The following is a 22,985-nucleotide window of genomic DNA, read 5'->3' on the forward strand; positions in this document are numbered from 1 at the left end:
AGCGCTGATTACAGCCCGCTTGCGTTTGGGTTTTCGGCCACCCTTTCGCTGATGACTGGGTCTTTCTTATCGACCTGCATGGGGCTTTGAATATGTTGCGGGCTTTTTTTTTTTTTTTTGTCCGGAATGACAGGTTTCATTGTTCTCGGCCTTTATCTTGCGTTTGATTCAAAACAGAAATGCTAAATAAACTTTGATATTAATGGCAATTTCTTTATCTTGCTAGAAGAATCAAAACATTTCAAAACAACCTGCACCAAAAAAAAAATCCTGAACAGAACATTGTAGAAGTTTGTGCGACTGTAGTGTTAGTTTGCAGGCTTGTAAAGGAAAACCAGAAGATTTCAGTCGCTGAAGTCAGAGTGCATTGTTGTAGTAATAATGTAATCTGTAATCCCATGATTATTTTAGTGGGATTAAAAGAGCAGATGAGTGAAGTCTGGAATAAATATGCTGTTGTAAATTTTTGTAGATTATGTTTGTGTTTTCTAACTTTTGATTTTTGAGCGGTGGATTACTGTAGCTTGGCATTGCTTTATAATGAACTGTAGAGGACAGATGAAGACTTCTCAAACGTCTGTCCAGATGTTCCTGTATTTCAGTGGTTCTGTTGGCTAAATGCTGCTTTTCTCTTTTATCGAAGGCTTAAATCCAGGCTTGTAATCCTCTTGTTAAAGTTTGAACTCTGACCGAGCATTGTTTGATATTGTCTGAAATGATCTCTTACTCTGGGCTGTGGATGTGTATTGGGAGGAATTGATGCACAACACAACTGGAATGTCCAGGTCTTTCCCACGAGAGAGCTGGCGTTAATGGATAACGATAACTGACAATCCAGAAGTCACAGCCTGTTGTCCCGAACTTTAGTCTTGACACGAAAATGTTGTCACGTTACAGTTGTAGAGTAGGTAAAAAAAAAAAAAAAAAAAAAAAAGTTAAGCGGCTAGCAACCGTCCATTCCAATGGCGTTCGTCAGGGCCTCGAGTGTCAGTATGTTCCTTTTACGTCCTCATAATGTTTTGTTTGTGTTTCTGACAGAATATGACCGACACCTAGCACCCAGTAAAGGCATGGCGGCGGCATACCTGGAGCCCAACCTGAACCATGCGCTGAGCCAGGGCGTGAAGCCCCGCTTCACCGTGGGGATGGAGAGGCCCCCGGGGGCCATGGAGCGCGTGCTCAAAGTCTTCCATTACTTTGAGAGTAGCAGCGAACCCTGCACCTGGGCTAGCAACATCCGGCACGGGGATGCCACCGATGTCAGGGTTTGTACAGAACCTGTAACGCTTTGGTCATAATGTATGTGTGAATATATGCATGTCTCTCTCTCTCTCTCTCTCTCTCTCTCTCTCTCTCTCTCTCTCTCTTTCTGTCTGTCATTTGGTTGTTCAGTCCTTCACTCTGTGGTTGTTCTGATTGTATCTGTCTGTCTCTCTGTCTTTTTTTTGGTTGTTCTGTCTGTTCAAAATTGTTGAATGTAATGAAATGTGAGAAGTAGTCACTGTAAGTTTGGTGCAATAGAGAAAAGATTATTGTTTGTTTGTTTATTTATTTATATATTTTTGGTGAACGCGAGGGTAAAATGTCTTCAAAAAAAGAAAAGGATTTCGTGAGGAACATGTAATGCGTTTTGATTTTAAAGCATCTTTGTCCTCATTTTCTCTGATGTTTGGTCTTGTTTTCTTTTGCTGTGGTGGTTTTACAAAACAAACAAGCACTGGGAGATTCACAGAGCATTTCCGACACGACTCTTCTCTGCGTTAACGGCGCTCCCAGTCCCGGGCCTTATGGCTTTTTCTGGGTTGTTCTAAATGCATCATGGCGTGGCCTAGAATAACCACTCTTTAAAAAAAAAAACACACACACACACACGCACGCACGCACACACACACGCACTGAAGACAGTGGCATGCTACTCTGAATTATTTACTAGGCTTTGTTTTTGAAGCTGATCAGTCGTGAACCTCACAGGACCATTGTCCCATTTTCCTCTCATTTCCCCCCCGCCTTCGCTAAAACCCGGCCGCTGGGATTCCACCGCTCGGCGTTCAGCCCTGCCGCGGGCACAGGAGAGCTCTCCTCAAACACACCTAGTGTAGCTTCTCCACACAGAGAAAAGGTGGGGGGGGGGTTCTGAGGCAGATGCCGAAGCTGCAGGACCCAGTCTGCGTGGCTGTGTGGCAGCGGCCGGGTTTGCAGACAATGGCCCTGATGTGTAATAGGTTGTGTTTGTGTGATAGATTGTGACTTGTCTGCGCTGAGTGAATAGATGTGGTGGAGAGAGAGAGGGGATGAAAAGACTGATTTATTGTTTCAGACTGCGATGGCACTCTTCAGACTGGCTTTGTTCAGCTTTCGTCGTTCATGTAATAAATGAAATGCCAACCCCTCTGCGCATACGCACGCACGCGCAAACACACACACACACACACACAGATCCTCATGCTGCCAGACTGTCATAACCTCCACCGCACTCCCCCCCCCCCTTTTCTCTCTCTCTCTCTCTCACACACACACACACACACACACACACACACTATCAGAGCAGCATACCAGCTTGTCCTGTCTCCATCCAAACATGACACATGAATGAACCAATCAGTGTGATTTGCCTAGCCTTCGTTCCATGCTCACTATAGCTCTGTCCTGATTTTCATATTCAAAAACATTCGCCCCGTGGCTCACCAGCGCTAAATACTTTTGCATAGAATTTCCATCAGTTTTGCAAGCCAATTTCCATGTGTCTCTGATTTTGTAAACACATTTGTGAAGCTCGTACCAGTCTAGCCGTTTGTTTTTTTTTTTAAAAGCGTATCTTTAAAATGCTTTATTGATTTGCTGTCCTTCTGAGATTGCTGTTGTTTTTCTGTTGACATGAATGTTAGAAATAAGCACATCTCACACAATCGTATGAAAAGAAAAAAAAGAATGTTTTACGTGTCAGTTTTCAGACGGGGAAGACTGTGTTTAACGCTCGTCTATTGTTCCTGTGGTCCGTTAGGGCATTATCCAGAAGATAGTGGATATTCACAAGGTCAGATGCGTGTCCTGTTTTGGCCTGCGCCTCAGCCATCTGAAGACAGGGGTGGTCCACTGGCTCCACCCAGATATGGGCGTGTCCCACGTCAGAGAGAGATACGAACACGGCCACCCACAGGACGAGTGGAGGTGAGGCAGCGTCTCAGAGCCATCATGGCAGCGTTTTTAATCACAACACGACACAGTTTCATTAGATTCCGTCTGAAACGAATGGTAAAAATCTCTCCACAATACAGCTGATTCCTTGGTTTAGGTCCAGGGCATGCTGAAAGGGATTAAAAACCTGGATGCATATAGTATGGATGGTATGCGTGGGTTTCTCCTCTGCAGCTACACAAAAAGAGAGGAATTATTTGTCTTATATAAAAGGATCAGAAAGACCCTTAACTGAACCTTTACTGCCGCTTTCAATACTGTAAAGGAAATAATATTGTCGTAATGAAATAATAATAATCCCAGTGTTTCAGGGAGTGTTACCGCTTTGTTAAAGTACTTTTGCTTGTAAGAAACATGCCAGGAGAGAGCAGCCTAAGGTTTAGGGCATGTTGAGTTTGATTCATTACCTCAGAGTCTACTTTAAACATCAGTGTGTACACATGTCCATTTAACCTATATGACTGCAAGCGCTGACTGTGTTGCAATACCAAACTGCCCTTTCTTAGCACGTCCAGTCATGTGGTTAGTATAAAACCAATGCATATGCTTGTCAGCGCTTATGCACCGAGAGATTTTATGTTAAAGGTTTAAGAGGTCCTGTTAATCTCTCTGTGAAATAGAGCTGTTAGGTAATCACATGCCACCACAGTTCTCCTCTACTGCCTCACACAACAACAACAACAACAACAACAATGACAACAACAACAACAGCAACAACAATAATATTCAAACAGTTTATGACTGCCTAACACTAGTGCACTGCGTGATGATTCTGTTTGGTGTTTTGACTTTTTACGATATGTTTTGGGGCATTGATATCAGCTGTCTTATGAGGAGCAGGATGATAATGTATAACTTTCACTGTCACTAAACGTTAAATAAGACAAACTGTGTGTTACTGTCATGCCGTAGTACCAAACAGATCCGTTATAACAGCTAAAAAGCCATAGTAATGGGACATCATTAATGGACAGTGTAAAGGACTGATAACGACATGATCCTGAATCTCTGATCATTTTAGAGGTGGTTTCAAATCCTCTCTTGGCGTTAATAATGCAGAGAACCCCATTAAACACCATCTATATTTAAACGGCCGTTAAATAATACAAGACTGATCACCTCTCTGGCTTTGGCTTTGAAGTATCCACATCCTAATACAGGCCCGTATGGAATGTGTGTGGGAACGAGTGGATGTCTAATCAGCGTCATGAAGCAAAAACACCACGCAGCGTAAAAAAGACGGCCAAGCTGCGTTCATTCCGGGATGCTTTCCCCCCCCAACAAAAATCCCTGATTGTGGTATAAGCTACAGTCCTAGCTGATGAAAACACAGCACCTGTGTACACACCTGCCGTAACGAGTAGGTCAGCGGTTCAATCACGTTCTGAACGAGACACACGCTATAGAACGGTACCATCGCAAGAGCGTTGGGCAAATTTGGCCTGCCTCATTGAGTTCTCAGTGCTGACTTAATGGAGCTAAATAAAAAGCATTTGATTTAATTGAGACGCTGTTTACGCTCCATTCGTGTAAGCTGAAGGGGATTTCTCTTCCTGTTCTGCTTTTTTTTCATTATGAATGAAGGGACTTTTTATTCATTTATGTAAAGCTCTTCTTTTAGGAGGATGAGCTTGATTTGAGATCCCCCGAGGCATATCAGCAAAACCGGGAAAAGTAGCGGCGCTTCAGCAAAGGCCCGGGCGCCAAGCTTTCACTCGGTGCTCTCGCTACGCCACGCAGCTCTGCCGTTCCGATCCGTTCGGCTTACAGACAGGTGAAGCTCTGCTCTGTTCTCCGCCTCAGAAGAAGACAGGAAGGGATGATAAACTGCACTGAACTGCCCTGAGTTTTCTGTCTGGGCATATCTTTTTTTTTTTTTTCTTTCTTTTCGTTTTTTCTTTCTTTTTTTTTTTTTTTTTTTTGCTTCTCCTTTCTCTGCTCTGTCTTCTCATTTTTCTGCTCCTCAGATGCGGGGCCTTAGACAGCTCGGAAAGCGCCGGAAGCTCATGTCTGTTGCTGTCGTTTCTGGGAACAATTGTTATCGTATCCTCCTTGACTACCAGCTGCTGCTGGAATAGGAGCCCAAATCTGTACAATAATTCACCTGAAAGGGATTTTATTATGCAAACAGAAGGTGGAGTGTCATTTAATTATGTTCACGTGAAGACGCACGTCGACAAATTACATTTCTATAATAATTACGTCTGTGTGAAAGGCCTAGACACCTGTTGTTGGGCTGTGATTAGGTTGACTGTTCTGTATTAGTACCCAGCCTTCTATGGACCTTTCCTGTGGTCTTCCATTGAAAACAGAGGGTGGTACACAGTCGCCGGAACATTCTTTGCCCTCTCTGAATATACTTATTTCCTTTCCTGTTCAGTAACGGGGGAAGGAGGAACCGGCGTGTGTTGGCGTGCTCGCCCCGGTGTGAAAATAATCTACCTGGCCATTTAAAGCGTAAGCGCTTAGGTGGTACGTCCCATTGGCTGAGCCTCAGGTGCTGTAATCCATCTGGAATGATTTAAGGCAGACAGTGGAGCAGAGTGGAGTGATTCCACCTCATAGGTATACAGCTGGGAGTGAGCCGTCATTGGTGGAAATCGTAATGGAGATGTCTGCCAGACTCACTAAAGTCTTTAATCAGCTCCATATGAAAGAGAGCTCGACTCACTAATCAAAACATACGATGACTATTATGTAGATTAAAAAAAACTCCAGCAGTCTCTGCGAGTGTGATAAGATTTGCCTGGCCTAAAACCAGGAGTTGTGTGTGTGTGTGGGGTATGGGGGTGGGGTTGTAGAATCAAGGCTAAGCCGCTACGCAGACCGTTTCTTCAGTTTTAACCACTGGGTTGGTTGAATTCTATTGGACACTTTTTCTGTTTATTTCAGATCTAACCGGCAGGATGACTGGCATTCATTTTCTTTAATCATGAGTGAATCGTCTTAGATGCAATGTCAAATAGTCAGATTTTGAGTTGATTCATCCAAAATAACATTTCCTTCAAACTCACTTTTTTTTGGGCAGGGGTGAGAGGGTGGTTAGATTAGTATTAGCACTCCCCACCTACAATGCAGTTAACTTCAACTCGAGCGTTTTATGGAAACTCTAGGGAGTAAAGCTGATTATTTATTCCATCTTTTTTTTTTTTTTTTTTTTTTTTTTTTTTTTTTTTTATTCCTTTCCTTAAACCTCCGAACGGTTACTCACTCCCAAGTCTCAGCAGATTTTGGATCTAAATAACATTTCCTCACCATTCAGTGAGTTTACTGCCTATCCTCCAGTGAGTTTCATTTAAAATGAATGATGAAACTGCGCTTGCAGGCCAATGACTCACTCTTAGCTCATCCATAGCAACTGAATTTGGTGCAGCGAAAGTTTGCTGTGAAAACTAGTCAGCGCAGACCGATGAACTACGCTCTCATATACTGCACAGGGGTTTTTTTTTTTGTGCTGCCAGATGAATCTTTTATAACTCTTGAGATTGCTTAAGGGGAAAAAAGCTGTTAATTAATGTATAGTGTGTTTTCGCCTCTGTGATATTTCAGCGTACGACCCTGCTCTTCTGTCTCCCCAGATACGAACTGCGGATACGCTACTTGCCAAAAGGATACTTGAACCAGTTTACTGAAGACCAGCCAACCCTGAATTACTTCTACCATCAGGTGAGGGCACGATATGTGACTAGACTTAACCTGAGACCATTTCGAAACTCAAAACATGGAATAATTTTGCAGGAAGGCGCATCCTACATAATGTATGGTATTTTTTTTTTTTTTTTTTACCGTGTAGGAGCCAAATTGAAAATTCACTTAAACTGTTTATGGAAGCCTGTGGAGGTGTGAATGAGATATTATACTTGCAGCTGTGTCACTATCCCTGGGTTTGTTCCCTTGGGGCCACGGTGTCAGTCTGCCTTCCAGCGCTTTCCGCGTGTAACTGACAGTCAGGTGTGGATTGTGGATATCTTTATGCGAACGTCGTTCTCCTTCAAGCGTGTTACGTCTGAGGCAATCCCACGCAGCTCAGAGTGTGGAAAGATACAGTGACTGGCTCCGCTCACGGTAGATGATGTGTGTGCTGGGCTTAGTCACCTCAGTGGAGGTGGCATTGTTGGAGGATAGGGGATCAGATATTGTGAGCGATTGGATGCTGCAGTGGGTTGGAATGGGGTTGTTGTGGATATTGGTTTTTCACTGTGGACATAATGATTTGTCTTTGTGACCAGGCTTTTCAGCTAAATGATAATAATTAAACAAAAAGACAAAAACAGAAAAATCCCTATAAAAACATATCGTGTGTTATCACAAGACACTGCTGAGTTTAAATTCACCATCTCACTACTTCGTGTTTTGTTCTGTGCATGTTTTGTTTTTGTTTGTTTTGTTTTGTTTGTTTTTTTTTTCCCCCAGTATTGTCATCTTTTAATTCCCCTCACAAACAGATCACATTGACTTTAGTGTTTTAATCTTTAACATCTTCAAAGTCAGTATCCTCATGGGTTTCTGAGCTCAGCTGCACTAATACACCAGCACACCTCACAACACTGTGCCGTGCTGTGGGCTTTTTTTTTTTTATACAGGGCGTTTGGAGTAAAAAATAAACTGGGTCAACGCACAGCAAGCGTCCAGTTGAACTCCTCTCCGAATGCCCGGGGTCTGACGGGCGACGGTGAATCTGACGGGCATCAGACAGCCCTACGCAGACAGGTGGCTACCTGTCTGTCTCAACATGTTTCTCTCGCCGCTGATCATTTCCCACGGGGAGGGGGAGAGCGCACAGCTATGCGGCATCAGACTGGTCTTTGCTGAATGGCCCATTTCACTCCGCTCACTGGAATGAGGTCGAGGCTCAGCCCAGAGCCATGTTTTGGTCCTATTGCCTTGAAATTGCGGAAAAATAGCAAGTGGATTTCAAAGAACACAGCGAAATGCATTCGACAGGCGTATAAATATATAGGCCAGATGAGGACGACGGGAGAGGCAGTTAAATCCAACTTGAAATCAGCCATTGAAATCAGAAAATTAGGCTACCAGGGGTACAATAAACTGAACTCCTAGCGTGATCCAAATAACTGGTGTGTTCAGACACCGGGCTGAATTTTATAATTCATAAGTACAGCTGTCAAATCATTTAAGGATGCCATTTACCCCGTGTCTCACGCTCTCACACCTTCAGGTATATGCACTCAAAACTTGACTCGATCCCAATTCAGAGAGGGCAGCGGTGGATCAGTGGGTTGGGTTTCTGCGCGGGGAGTTGGAAGGCTGCTCATTTGAATTCCAGGCAGGGCATGGACGGATGTTGACTTAGGGCTTGCGGCGTTGCTGGCTCTAATGTCTCCGTCTTTCCTCTGGCTGCTGCTGCTGCTGCTGATATCATGTCCTTGAACGAAAAGTTTCCCCCAAAGTCGTTCCCGAGCTGCTGCAACACGGTAGCCCAGTCTCCTCCCTCTCCCCGCCACCAGTATGGTGCACTGGCCTTACTATGTCTAAATCAAGGAAAAATCAAGGCATTTTTATCATCAATCTGCTCCAAGGATTTGACTCGGTGCCGTTGGTCAGGATCGCTCTGAGTATCACTGAAGCATTAACTTTGAAGACAGAGTGTTAAGTCTCTTAGAAGGATCTTTATTGCATCTCTAATACTCCTACACAGCGTCAGGCACGACTGAAGATTACGGCCAATGCCGTCTCATTTCCCAGCGGGCTCGGCGGACGTCCTTCCCAATCACACTCTCCAGCGCTTTACCGCTCTCGTACTAACCCGGCAAACTGTGTTTTTTTTGTTTTGTTTTTGTTTTTTTCCCCCAGGTGAAAAGCGACTACATGATGGAGATAGCTGATCAAGTTGATCAAGACGTTGCACTTAAGCTGGGCTGCCTAGAGATCAGGTGAGTGAAAGACGTGAAGCCGCAGAGAGACGCTTTGAAAAAAGAAAAGAGAAAAAAGAAAAGAGAAAAAAAGAACTCTGAGAATGAAAAGGTGCCTAATTTTGTTATCTCTTTTTCTTTACAGGAGGTTTTTCCGGGAGATGAGGGGGAACGCTCTTGATAAGAAATCCAATTATGAATTATTAGAGTAAGTCAGTGCCATTTTGGTTAACTAACATGTTACACAGGGGCTGACACAAGCTTTGGGTTGTCATGCTGTACCCAAAAGCCCAGCGTTACATTAATTAATGTTCTAACTGCTTTACAGTAATTAGCGACTAATGGACTCATGGTACGTTTTATTCTAAATACGACGCTCTTTGTGTTGAGTTTTGACATATGGTGAGGAAATATAATTAATTACACGTCATGGTTCTGGAACATTGTTCTCAACACTGATAACTGGGAGAGCTTGAGGAGGAGGAAGATTTCATGGCTTCGTGGCTTCAGCCTCACACCATCTCTCACTCTGAGATTTTTACACAGTATATGGGTCAGGATAAATTGTCTGCCTCGTGAACCCACAGTGTGAAATTTTGTCTGCTCTATTTATAGTGCAGAATAATGGATCTCTGAACATTTCCTGCACTGCCACCACGTCCCTAGCGAATGCGTGAGCGGGGCCCCGTGGCTGTTTGGATACTGGTTAACTGTGGATGAACGGACCTGCTAGACCAAGAGATAGAGATGATATACAGCTGCGCGGACTTAACGAGAGCCAAAGACGCTCGATTTGTGTACAGACAGAAACGCCTCAGATATGAGCGAAGTTAAAATGATTACTGTACTGGAAAATATTTGAGTGTAAGTGGCCACTTATCCACCAGAGCAAGTGTCAGATACTGTTGTAAACTGCTTGGCAATATTTGCACAGCGCACACTTTGCACAGCTCCACTGTGGTGGAGAGATGCATGATGCGGTACACGATACGGTACGATATGATACGATACATTGTGAAAGTATCCTAAGCGATATATGATATGCGGATGCAATAGCTAACAACAAGAGACAGCTGAACGTTTTAATGACCAGTGACCAATCCGCACATCCAGGGGCTTGTTTTACCGCTTCACGCTTGAAAGGACTGAGCGAGCTCGCGGTAGCAATTTAGAGAGGAGTGACAGACAGATGAAGACTGGGGGATTTGTGATGACAGTTCTCATTGTTCTGAATGGAGCACCTCAGGGGTCAGGTTACGTGGAGGTGGCGGTGATGCTAGCCTGTAGCTCTACTGTACCCCCCCCCCCCCCCACCACCACCCCACACACACACCCACACCCACACCCACACACACACACACACACACACACACTCAGTCATTAAAGGCCGAGAGCTAGCACTCTCATTTCTCCTCTTCCTCAACTTCTTCCCTTTCCTGAGTCACATGCTAGCCAGACAGACGAATCACGGAGAGAGGGTAATGACCTCACTTGCGCTAGAGACTGGCGACTGTGTCTAATGACAGAGCAGCTGGATCCACAGGCAATGCTAATTGAACAGGGCTTGCTAAATGCTAATAAAGGTCATTGTCATTGTGAGTGTGAGCAGACTGATTTTCAGTGTGTTTAATGAACAGAGAGAAATGGTGTCCTCTCATCATTAAAGGTGCTGAAAATCACCCCTTCTTTTAGGTAGGCCTTTTGTTTTTTCTTTTTTTTTTTTTATTAAAGACACCCACGGTTTGTTATTCTCTTTGGTTGACAGCATCTTTTCCTCACCCCATTAGCAGCTGGGCTACAGTGTTTTGTTTTGTTTTTTTTTTGCCTTTTCTCCTTTATTATTTTTGGTGTGTTGGTGTGCGCACACACAACGAGAAATGCTGATTATTCGATCAATAAAATGTGTTATGCGGGACATTTTCGAGAACCTAATAGGTTTTGGATGGTTGGTTTTATGTGAGGATCATTCTATTTTGCTGCATGTAGGCCTTGCTGTCCCAGTTTAGCCTTTAGCCATTTTTTTCTCTCCCAGTACAAGTCTAATCGGCCAATAAATCTAGGACTTCCACAATATTTGTAGCCATTAAACATTAATGGCTGCTGTAAGAGAGGTCAGAGAGAATGAGTGTGTATCTTTCTGTCTGTAGTAAATAATACTGACTAGTTTATTGGTCTTGTAACAACATCACTTGATATTTGCTTTGTGTGCAAAACGACAAGAGACCCGCGTGTCTGAACCCATTTTCTATTCATTAATGTATATAAAAGGTGAATAGTACAGAAAAAAAACACACACACACACACACACACACATACAAGGCTAACTACACCCTCTGTCTTCTTTGGCAGGAAAGATGTGGGTCTAAGGAGATTCTTCCCTAAGACTCTGCTGGACTCTGTTAAGGTAAGGGGAAGACTCTACAATTCTCCTGTTTCTGCCTGAGGGCTTTGGCTATTTGCCTGTGCAGAGAGAGAGAGTGAGAGACAGTGAGAGAGAGTGAGAGAGAGTGAGAGAGAGAGAGAGAGAGTGAGAGAGAGAGAGAGAGAGAGAGAGAGAGAGAGAGAGAGGGTATTGTTGAGAGACAATCGATGTCATTACCTGGCTGGTTTCTCTCTCTCTCTCTCTGTCTCCCCCAGAGAGTCTGTGGCCCACTTTTACTTGCCTGTCTTAAGCTGCTGTGAACTCACCTTAATGGAAGACTATATGCTCTGTGTCTCATTACCTTCTTCTTGCAATGTGTATTTGTCAACATCTTCAAGTCTTCAAGAGTGTCTTTAGCACGGTGATGTTTAGTTCTATATGCCTTTCACAGTGTCTGTGGATGTGCTGTCAGATTTTCTTCCAAACTAAAGCTCGTGGTAGATAGTTACTGACATACTGAGGGATATTTTAGCTGTCTGTCACATCACAACAGCTGGTGTGCAGGTGGGCTTGTTATAAAGAAATTTTGTAGCTTGAGGATCAGGTGTGTCTGTCTGTTTTCATCTGTATGTGATGGAGTGTGTGTGTGTGTGTGTGTGAGTTCATCCTGGATGTGCGTTGGTGAACTTTTCCTCACTCTTTGGGCTATCCAGTACAGATGTAACGGTTCACCCCATTCACAGTTCAGTTCGTATGTCGGTTTTTGGGGCCCCAGCTCTCCAAAATGAAAATGACAGACAGCTAATCTTCAGCACCTTTTGTTTCATGGTCCAGCTTTTAGTAAATAAGTGTAGGAAAAATAAACTTGAAAAACTTTTGAGCCAGTTATTTTAAGGCTCTTCTGCATGACATTGAGTGAAATGCTGTAAATCTAAACATTGGTGCGTTTATGTTTAAGGTTATTCTTCAAGACAATGACTGAAAATAAATAAATAAATAAATAAATAAATAAATAAATCAAACACTTGTCATTAAAAGTTTTTCTCCTAGCAAGTCGGTATAAGGTGACTAAACTTGAACAGTGGGACTTTCGCTCGAGGAAAAGACAAGGATAAAGATGAAAAACAACAGCCAACCTTTCTGACCTTTGTCAGATCAATGCGCGACTACTTCAATACAAGAAAAACAAGTGCTCACTTAGAGTAGCCTCGAGATTAGATTTACTTCATTTGTTTATCTGAATTCATATAGTCCAATATCACAAATTGTTTACAGTCTGAGTAGCGGGACCGTATGTTCTGTTGCTATGTAAAACAGTCAACGTTGTCATTAAAGCCGTCGTAATCGTCTGTTCGGTTAAAACATAAGTGCACCGCATGATATGCACGGTGCATATATTTTCTCACAGCAAGAAGTCAATAGAAAACAACATACTGGCTTCAAATTATGATTAATGTTGTTCTCAGTTATCAAAGGCACGAGCAGCGTGAAATGTTCTTCTATACCAAGAATATGTATTCCATGTGATTTGGCATCACATTCAGAAAAATTAAAAAAGAAAAAAGAAACTTCACCTGTAAGAAATGAGGTAAAAAACAAACTTGTGGTTCACTATACACGTACTATTAACTGAACCACAGATCCATTCTTTTCGGTTTCGGTTATAAAACCAGTATGGCCCTTGTATCCAATGCAGTAGCCTTGGAAGGTAGGAGCCTTTCGCTTTATAGCTCTGATTACCTCTGGGTTTCACCACTGTGATTTTCTTTCCCTGAGGCGAGCGCCTTTCATCTCATCTACCTTTTATATGAACCCAAAGACATTTCCTCTCCTCATCTGTGCATTGCCACAGAGTCAAGCACCTTTCCAAGTGACTGACGGAGATAGATGTCTTTATTGACATAATTGTTAAAGTATGCAAAAAAAAAAAAAAAGCCTCCAGAGCTTTTAGTATGAGAGATTGCCCTGATTATAACATGTTAATTAGCCATTTTGAATAATGGATTCTTCAGAGTAATATTTGCATAATTTTTACAGGCCCTGTTTACATCGTTAAAGCTGATGTGAAAGCTCTCAGAAATCTGGTTGACTAGCGAAACAATGATGCCTAATTGAATGTAGTCATAAAGTGAAATAGATGCTGCTTTGTGATGCTTTTAACACAGTAGAGGGACATAGATGACAAATTCCTTCATATTCTCTCTATCTGTAGACCTAGCGTGTATGGGGTTGTGCGGGTAAATTTGCCGAATTTTTGTAAATGTGCTGGTTTCGAGCATCAATCACATTTTCAAGACGAAGGAAATACCGCCACCAAAATCACTTACAGTTTTTCTTACATAATGAATGTATAATTTAAGCACTCCCGATTCATTAATTCAGCTCATATCGATTTTTGTCTCAGCTGCTTTTTGTAAATGATGAAAGTAGTGGAGAAATAGTCTTGATGTGGTTCACTCTGCTCTGTGTCCTCAGGCTAAAACGCTACGGAAGCTGATCCAGCAGACCTTCAAACAGTTTGCTAACCTCAACGACGAGCAGTGCATTCTCAAGTTCTTCGAAATCTTGTCGCCCATCTATAGATTTGACAAGGAATGCTTTAAATGTGCCCTGGGGGTATGTTTTTTTGTTATGACCGCATGAGATCGGACTGATATTCTGTTGTTTTGAGGCCTTATCCGTTTTCAAACGCCTTGTCTGTTGCAGTGTTGTGAGTTGTTTATGATGTTTAATGGAAACAAATTGAATGTTTGATTCGGAAACTTGATCTGACTGAAGCTCATCGTTAAGCATGCAGCGTAGTATTTGGTCCCCCGTGGTTCGGATACGACAGTTGTTTCACAGTGACCCCTGCTGGGTGAGAGAGGAACTGCATGTTCCTCACCATTCAATCACCCCATTCACTGCTGATCATTTCCACTATCTGTCTTGACAGTCAAGCTGGGTGATATCAGTAGAGCTGGCCATCGGTCCAGAGGAGGGAATCAGCTACCTTACAGACAAAGGCTCAACTGTAAGTAGCACTATGCATACTGGCATTTCAATAGACAGTTTCACTCAGGCATTGCCAGGGCCTGGCTAGACCTCTGCTGGCATAGGACTGTAGCAAAGTGCACTTAGTTTTTTTAATCCAGAGTGAATACAGTCCCACTTGATGAAAAACCTTACATGCAACAGAACATTTTTTCTTTTCTCTCTTTCTCCCTCTCATGTAGCCAACACATCTGGCTAATTTTACTCAAGTCCAGAGTATCCAATACTCATACTGTGAAGACAAGGAGAGGAAGGGAATGCTGCAGCTGGATGTGGCTGGGGCAGCAGAGGTAAACCACACTCAAATGACCATCATGCATCTGTACAGCACCCCCCTAACCCCCCACCCCGCCCGCACTCGCCAGTTTAACTTTCGCGGATTAGATCATCCACTAGTTTGCCATCAATAATTAAAATTTTTACGGCGTACTGCAGAAAATTGCAATCGACATGCGTAGACCAGAGAATGTAAATGCGGTACAACCCCCTTTAGTGTACTTTTGTGTCCCCTCCAGGATGTTGTAGACTTTTTTTTTTTTTTTTTTGCATCGCGTGGAGTTGCATTGAGACATCATTTGCCGCTATACCTCTTAAGAGAAGAGGAGTTAGTGAGCGACGTAGAGAGGTTCTTGTCTGTACAGTAGAGAGTTCGTGTAGAAGAATTGAAACTCAGGAAGCGAGATAAAATGTTGGAGTGATGTGTCTGTTTATGCTGTTACAGAATAAACGAAGAAAACGTATCAAGGCGCTTCTTTCAGACATCGTTTTATTCAAATGTGCAACATAAAGAAAACTAAAACAAAGTTTGATAAGTCATAAGTGTATAAACTATTTGTAGTATTAATCTCTTATCATTTACTAGCATAAATATAGGCTACAGGATTAAGTGGTAAGGTTTGGGGAGACCTAGAGATGTTCGCGTTTTTTCCACTTTCTCAGGGGTCCTGTGCCCCTAACCCCCGCAAATATGAAGGGCCGACTGTACTTTTTTTTGTTTGTTTTTTTTTTTTGGAAGGTTTCCAAAAGCTGGATGAAGGTGTTTCAATGTCAGTCAGTTCTGTTTTTTTGTATAGAAACCCACCAGTGGACTGAGTTTCTGAACAGATTGCTCTGGCATTGTCTAGTACATAACAACATAGTGGACATCTGGGTAATGGTTTTAATGAAAGGATAGTTATTCTGAACGTGGAGATGCTTTTTTTCTGTTTGAAATGTGTACTTCAGAACTATGAGTGTTCTGGAACCCTTGCGTGTGTGCTGCAGTTGCAGTGTGGTATCAGCACGTAGATATAACTAACCCCAAACCGTATGCGCTGATCCACTTTACCGCTCTTTCACGTACGCACGTGTTCAACATACCACAAGAGTAAAACTTGTGACATGCATATTTAGTTCTCAAAAAAGTACCTGCATACTACGATCTTTCTCTGACCGGATCTGCTCTCAGTCCATTAAAATTAAAAATGGTTAACCCATATGTGCTATGTAATTTCTTGCAATGAAGGCACTACACAGGAAATGTATCCCATATTGATCTGGTTTTATTTTTTCTTGTTGACGTGTGAGTATGTATGTGTGTGTGTGTGTGTGTTTGTGTGTGCCTGTACATGTCTCTGTGTCTGAGTGTGGGTTTTTGTATTATGTGAATGTGTTTCTCTGTGTGTGCATGTTTTAGTGTGTGCGTGTGTGTGCGCTGATGGCTTTTTGTTGTCTTGCTGTTCCCTAGCCTGTGTGTGTGTGTGTGTGTGTGTGTGTGTGTGTGTGTGTGTGTGTGTGTGTGGACTTGCTGATGGTTTTTTGCTGTCTCTCTGTAGCTTATGATTTTATGTATGTCTATATGCGTGTATGTATGTGTGTGCGCTTTTGTGTGTGTGTGTGTGTGCTGATGGCTTTTTTGCTTTCTGTCTGGTTTCTAGACTGTGACTGACTCTCTTTCTCTTTCTCTGGTGTGTGTGTGTGTGTGTGTGTGTGTGTGTGCTTGCGTGCTGATGGCTTTTTTGCTTGCTCTCTGTTCTCTAGACTCCGACTGACTTTGTGTGTGTGTGTGTGTGTGTGTGTGTGTGTGTGTGTGTAAGTGTGTGCACATACTGATGGTTTTTTGCTGTCTGTCTCTCTAGCCTCTGACTGTGACGACAACTACTCTGACCACGACAGAAAACATGGCCGACCTGATTGATGGCTACTGTCGGCTGGTCAACGGCACCTCCGCGTCATTCATCATCCGAATACAGAAAGGTCTAGCCACTTACCATGCCTATTTAGACTTATTATTTCCTCAATTCATGACATATTAAACATGTAAAAGTGTATATTTTGAAGCAGAAAAAGAGTTTTTTGAAAAGCCTCTTTATAGATAAGCCATATGTTGCATATCTTGGACTGCTCTGTTCCAATTATGATTTTTCCGTCTTGTTCCCAACAGAGGGAGAGAGAGCATTGCCATCCATTCCAAAAATTCCAAAGTAAGTTTGGCAATATGTGGTGGGAAAATGGTGGGGTTTTTTTTGTTTTTTTTCAGTGCCAGGTGCTTCAAGTTCTTTGTGTTTCTAACGTTTTCCTATGGAAACTGGATAGTGGTTCTTGCAGTTATTTTTCGCTAATCAACATCAGTATGGTGCAGTATTTCTGGAGGGAGACATTAGAGTGGATTGCTGTGAAAATGCAGCAGTTTTTTGAGGGCCTCGGGTCTTATCTACAAAGGAAGTTCTCTCTGCCCATTTGGCAGCTTCATGGGGAATTTCTCAGTGTGTCTCAAAGGAAACCAGATCCACTGTCACACGCCTGCTTTAAACTGAGGCCTGTCAGTATGTTCAGTTTATCAGTTCAGGGCCACACCTTCTCACAGCCGTAAGGAAAGGGCAAGCCGTGTGTGTTTTTTTTTTTTTTTTTTCTACTGAGTATCTCTGAGAAGTGGACAGTGGAATACTCTGTGTCCGACTCATCAGGAATAATGTATAGAATTCACCTGCTAAAACCTCTCTATCACAGAGCCTCAAACCATGACAAACGGCTGGAGGGAGTGAAAAGCAGAACCATCTCCGTGTCAGGTAGGACCGTACGTTCTGCATGTTCTAATGGGTTCTGTTGCAGCCTTACTGGGTTCTGGGTTCTGTTGCAGTCTTACTTTGGGGGCTTGTTCCTTGCCTGCTGTGTTCTCTAGGTCGGACGCGATTAAAACACTCGTGGATGCTGTGAATGTTTGGATCCAAGGACTTCGTTTCTTTTTAGTGGAAATCAGTCGAAACTTACACTTTGTAGTAGAGATATTTGAGGGATTGGGTCCTCTGTGATGCAGTTGTGTGTAAAAAAAAATATTTCAAGAATCCAATCTGCTCTCACCCAGCCGTAATTCTAAGCCAAAACATTTAGTTGGAGAGATATTGTCAACCCTGCTGGACTTTAAGGACCTAAGCCTTGATCGCAGTAACTGAACAGAGCTTGGTGTCTGACTCGATATGTGTTTGATTATTGATTAGAAAGCAGCGGACTTGTAGAACCAGTCAGATTCGAGCTCAGGGTTGTCTTTGTTTTCTGTGCTGATCAAACACTTGCATTGAGATGAGTGACACATGCTCATTATTCGCTGTGGAATCGCCGTCTCTCTCAATGTGCTTTCGGTTTGTTCATTTACAAATGATATACACATTCTTATGAACCATTCTGTTAACGCAACTTGAACATACTTGCAGTCCTAGGGCCATGTTTTGTGGTGGTAAAATAACTTGGTAATTTAACAAGCTCCGTATTACAGAGCCCCAGGCCTCCGTGTCACTTTATGGATGAAGTATTTCCTAATACGCTGTCATAACCTCTTAATTTCCCATAACCTTTAACATAACTTCTTTTCATTTCACCGAAAATTTCAACGTGCACTAAAATAAAGCAGATAATGGCTGTACTTTAAGCAAATCACTGCAGTCAGTTTGACCGTGAGCGCCATTTCTTTGAAATAACCGAGCAGATGCTGCTACTTCAGGACCGCACGGCTGTATATGCCTTTCCCTGAAATGTTGACATAATGTGTTACTGTGACTGGTATCACCGATGCCGCTCATCTCTGCCGCAGCTTATAGTCTGTGTTACAGCCTGTGTCAGAACTCTCCAGCGCTCTCTCTCTCTCGCACTACCATACAAGCCCATGTGCTGAAGCATGTTTCAGAGCCGAAACTTACGATGCTCTCCATTCATCAGCCTTAGTTTTAAGCACAGTGACTGAATGCTCAAAACAGGCCCCGTCTGCAGACCCGTCAGCGTAAACAGAGTACCGGAGAAGGAAGAGGGCGATAACATCGCGTCGTTTACGACGACCGCACGGCCGATCAGTGGGCAGGATGTTGTATCCTGCTCTTTTCGGGAACGGCAGTTAACCTGACGCCCCGTCTCTTACATCTCACTGAGTGTTAAGACTGTGTTCACTCCACTGATGTGTTTCTGTATTCAAACCTGGTGTTGTCATTTTCAGGGTCATTTTTGTTTGTTTGTTTGTTTTGTTTATTTGTTTGTTTTTTTCTTTAGTGGCTGGCAGACGATCCTCAGAGTAGTTTAATGTTCTCTTCTTTTCTGTGTGTAGCTTTGTGAGGCTTTGCATTGTTTTTTTTTTTTTTGTTAAGTGTTTGGTGGGAATGAACGAAACACCTCATCAGATTGACACTCCAGATGTACCAGCCAAACACTGACAAACCCACTTAATCACTCACTGTTTGTCAAGTCAACATTATATCAATGAGAAGTGTGTGTGTGTGTGTGTGTGTGAGTGTGTGTGTGTGTGTGTGTGTGTGTGTGTGTGTGTGTGTGTGTGTCTGGGGGCAGAGGGTAGGAATGTCTTACGAGAAATGAATGTTTGTAGGTACGGACAAGCACTTATGCCAGACAGTGAAGTAAGCGAGGGCTGAATCTCTGTGTCCTAGCTCAGTAAATGTTGTTGTTACGGTAACGTACACCACGTCAGTTGGTTCTTATGTCATTAAAAACCCTGAAGGAAGAAGTAACGTTCAGTGATGAATTTATCTGCAAAAAATGAATAATGCCTTTTCAAAATGAACGCATCTGTGATTAATACAGTTTATTCTTTATTGAAGTGTTTTACTTTTATATGTAATGTACTGTTATGTTAAATGCCATCTTATGTGGTTTTATTCAGCATAACTGATATTACAGAGATACTTTACATTCCACTGTTATTTCTGTACCCTGCTCAGGGCTGCTGCAGCAAACCCTGTCGCATGTTATAATGGAATGGAACGAGTCTCACTCCTCTGTTTAATCTCTCTTTTTCTCTCTTTCTTTCTTTCACTCTAATCTGTGCATGCTGCCTGGATCTGCAGATGAAATTAGTGGGGACGGTAATATCACGCTTGATTTGTCTTTCTGTCAGAAACTTCACTAACACCAATAGCGTTGTTCGCGAAACACTCGCGTGCACCACTGTCTCCAACAATAACACACCGTTTCTTTTAATCTCGTGTTTATGTGGTCAGATCAACCGCAGTCTCTCTCCTATCAACATCCCTCTCTCTTATCTGTCAGCCACATCCATTCGCTTTTCGGTGGAGAGGGGAAAGTGTTTGCTTACATAACCAAGCCTTTGGGATTCTTCTGCGGTTCGATACAAATTGTGCAAACATCCAAAGATACTGATATATACACATAACGTAGTTGCTACCATAAAAAGGAATCCATGGAGTCTCTCTCTTTCTCTCTCTCTCTCTCATACTGCACATAGGCAGAGCGGTTTTTATACCAGCTCCTTATCAGAGTGTGTCCACCCGTCTGTCCTTTCCATTTAGTGTGAGAAATTCTCACTTCCAGCTACATTCCATAGCTACTTAGTTTTGGCTTGGAAAATGCTGCTAGTTTTTCCTTAAAAGCAGACGGGATAGGCACAATGACTACACAGCTCCCGATGACTTAATGTGTTTTTCCCAGAGACACTGCTCTTGGGGGGAAAAAAAAAACAAAAAAAAAACAGAAAACAAAAAAAACCCTTCATATCCCTGAACCCTCCTCCTCTGCACTCAAATACCACAGCTGCAATACTCCTCTCTTACTGGACTGCCAAACCTCCTAAACACACACACACGCACGCACTCACTCTCACACACTCACACGCAGTACCAGAGAGACGCCTGTGGACTCTTTATCTTTTACACCTGCGTGTTAACAAAGAGTAGAGTTGTGTAGGCATTGTTCTTGTCTGCTTTCGCTGGGATTCTGTGGTGCTGTGGAAAGGTACTTTTTACACTAACCTAGTTTCATTTCTGCTTTGACGATCCTTATGTCTGTCTTCTCTGAGACGTTTCCAGCGCTCTGCTAATCAGACTCATCTCTGTTTTTTTTTTTTTTTCTCTTTTCTCCGTCTTCTCCTGCAGAAACAGACGATTATGCAGAGATTATAGATGATGAGGATACCTACACCATGCCTTCCAGTAAGTACCCTGTGTTTGAGGGGTCTGTGTGTGTGTGTGTGTGTCTGGGGGGGTGGGGGTCGGGTCGGGTCGGGTCATGTCATCAGTAGGGGGAGAGTGTGTGTGTGTGTGTGTGTTTAGGGGGTGGGTTGGGAGGATGGGGGTGTCAGGATTTATGTAGTCCACATGCCTCGCTGTGAAGGAGCAGATATTCTCTGTGTCTGTGACCATGGCGTCACGTATGTGCCCACAGCTCTGTTTTCCAGCATGCAGCTCCACTTTGGATTCACTCTGTGTTTCTCGTGGCCTCTGTCATAGTCTTCAGACGTTTTTTGCTCTGGGCTTGAGTCAATGTGGCTTCATTACAAGTCTTAGACTGAGCAGTGGTCCAACACGACACTCAGGAGGTTGGACTCACCATTCCGTTTATATTCAGATATTAACTCAGATATAAACTTAGGGCAACAGAAAGAGGAACTTTTAGCCATTTTTTTAGAAATCAGACTCACATCTGTTTCATAAAGTCATTTGGAGACTAAAACTCGTCACAGATGAAACTTAGTAAATTGACTCATTAACTTGCAGAGGTCCTATTTTATGTGTAATGGGACAAAACATACACTTTTGTTTTCTGCTCTTATATTTCCATTTGTTCCGTTTTACACTGTAACTGAGACCTCGTTGATATATCTCCCAGTGGAAAATATTACCCATCAAAGCTTTTAAAAAGATAAACTGTTATGTTGTTTTGGTTCCAGCGGTGTAAATCTTCCCTCAGGCTGTTTACTATGCTTGTTGTCGTGGGTTTAGATGATGTGACTGAACAGAGCCAGCAGCGCACTTGGAGCCAACCGTCAGTAATATGTGTTTAAATTCAGCTGTTCAAAATGTGACAGAAATATCGCGTTCGTGTTGACACTGTCTAAACCCCAGCGTTCGCTCTCTCTCTGCCAAAGCAGACAGCTGCATTCTCAAACCCGAATCTTCCATCAGGGGAAAAAAAAACAACAGACACACACACACACACACGTTTAAACTTTTCTGATTTATTGTCTTGAGCTGTTAAAAGTTGGTGAAGAGCTGTTGGCACTTCTCAAATAGATTTTTAGTGTTTATAAGAGTTGCATAAATCATTCAGGCAGATCATCTGGAGAAGAAAATGCCCCGTTTTTTTTTTTTTTTTTTAACTGCTGTCATATGTTCCAACCTTCTCCAATGTTGTTTCCTCTCACACTAACTGCATTACAGAGTATTGTGGATTAGATGAAGGTAAAGGTATTTTCTGCTTTCGCCCTCTGTGTGCCCTTGTCATCGTGACACCGAGTGACCTTGTCTTGTGTCTTGCTTGTCAGTGTCTGTGGTTCCATCCATAAACTCCTTTTTTTCTTTTTTTCTTTTTTGGTGGTTGTGGTTGTTGTTGTTGTTGTTTTTGTTTTGATGTCATAAAATTTTCACAACAATTTTGATCACTCCAGTATAAGCTCTGTGATACTGACACTACTTTTTGATCTGAAATTGGTAATGTTGAATGAGTGCCTTTATGCAGTGAATCGGGTTGGTCTCTGTTTCGGAGATAGAATTATAAGGAATGTCCACAGAATGGTGTGGGATGAATAATGCAAGACAGCTGCAGAGGAAATAATAATAATACATCTTGATCTCAGCTTGTGATGAGGATCTGTGCATGATCAGTATTTTAACTTCAGTCGGTTAATGTGCTTTTGAGTTTTTTGCCTTTGTCTCTAACTGCATGTTTGGACTGGAATATCTTTTTTTTTTTTTTTAAGCAGTGTATGGACAGATTAGTGTTATGCATGCTTTACTTCAGCACCGTGAGCTAATAACATATTTATATAATTATATATATTTTGGTGAAAATGATTATCTCTATTAAGCATCAGTTCACAGCAGGGGACCACGAACATAGTTGACAAACATTTGTTAAAGAACAAATAAAAAAAGCTTTTGTGTTGGTGCTTTAGAATTGCATTTGTCCTCTGTCAGTAGCAGTTAGTCTAAACTAGTTTCTTGTCTGTGAACAGGTGACCCAGTAGGCTTATTGTTACAGCACATACAGTGTGTGTGGATCAGAGAGAAGTGAAATATACTCATACACAC

General features: G+C 42.6%; 1 protein-coding gene across 6 annotated transcripts in view; it reads left to right on the plus strand.

The window, feature by feature from the left end:
• ptk2ab (protein tyrosine kinase 2ab) overlaps window positions 1-22,985 on the plus strand; it is a 60,445-nt gene that overhangs the window by 13,151 nt on the left and 24,309 nt on the right. For 3 of the 6 annotated variants that reach the window (XM_030783303.1, XM_030783304.1, XM_030783305.1), the window contains exons 2-14: window positions 1,039-1,265; window positions 3,002-3,168; window positions 6,774-6,861; window positions 9,010-9,089; window positions 9,214-9,276; window positions 11,418-11,472; window positions 13,906-14,046; window positions 14,366-14,443; window positions 14,646-14,753; window positions 16,581-16,698; window positions 16,886-16,925; window positions 17,452-17,510; window positions 20,832-20,888. In XM_030783303.1, coding sequence (XP_030639163.1) covers window positions 1,071-1,265; window positions 3,002-3,168; window positions 6,774-6,861; window positions 9,010-9,089; window positions 9,214-9,276; window positions 11,418-11,472; window positions 13,906-14,046; window positions 14,366-14,443; window positions 14,646-14,753; window positions 16,581-16,698; window positions 16,886-16,925; window positions 17,452-17,510; window positions 20,832-20,888 — 1,249 coding nt within the window. In that variant the 5' untranslated portion in view covers window positions 1,039-1,070. Of the gene's footprint in view, window positions 1-1,033; window positions 1,266-3,001; window positions 3,169-6,773; window positions 6,862-9,009; window positions 9,090-9,213; window positions 9,277-11,417; window positions 11,473-13,905; window positions 14,047-14,365; window positions 14,444-14,645; window positions 14,754-16,580; window positions 16,699-16,885; window positions 16,926-17,451; window positions 17,511-19,787; window positions 19,806-20,831; window positions 20,900-22,115; window positions 22,137-22,985 lie in introns of those variants that run through there. The other 3 variants (XM_030783301.1, XM_030783300.1, XM_030783302.1) reach the window with 3 other exon arrangements.

The sequence above is a fragment of the Chanos chanos genome, chromosome 8 (genome assembly GCF_902362185.1).
Source record: "Chanos chanos chromosome 8, fChaCha1.1, whole genome shotgun sequence".
Taxonomy (NCBI): domain Eukaryota; kingdom Metazoa; phylum Chordata; class Actinopteri; order Gonorynchiformes; family Chanidae; genus Chanos; species Chanos chanos.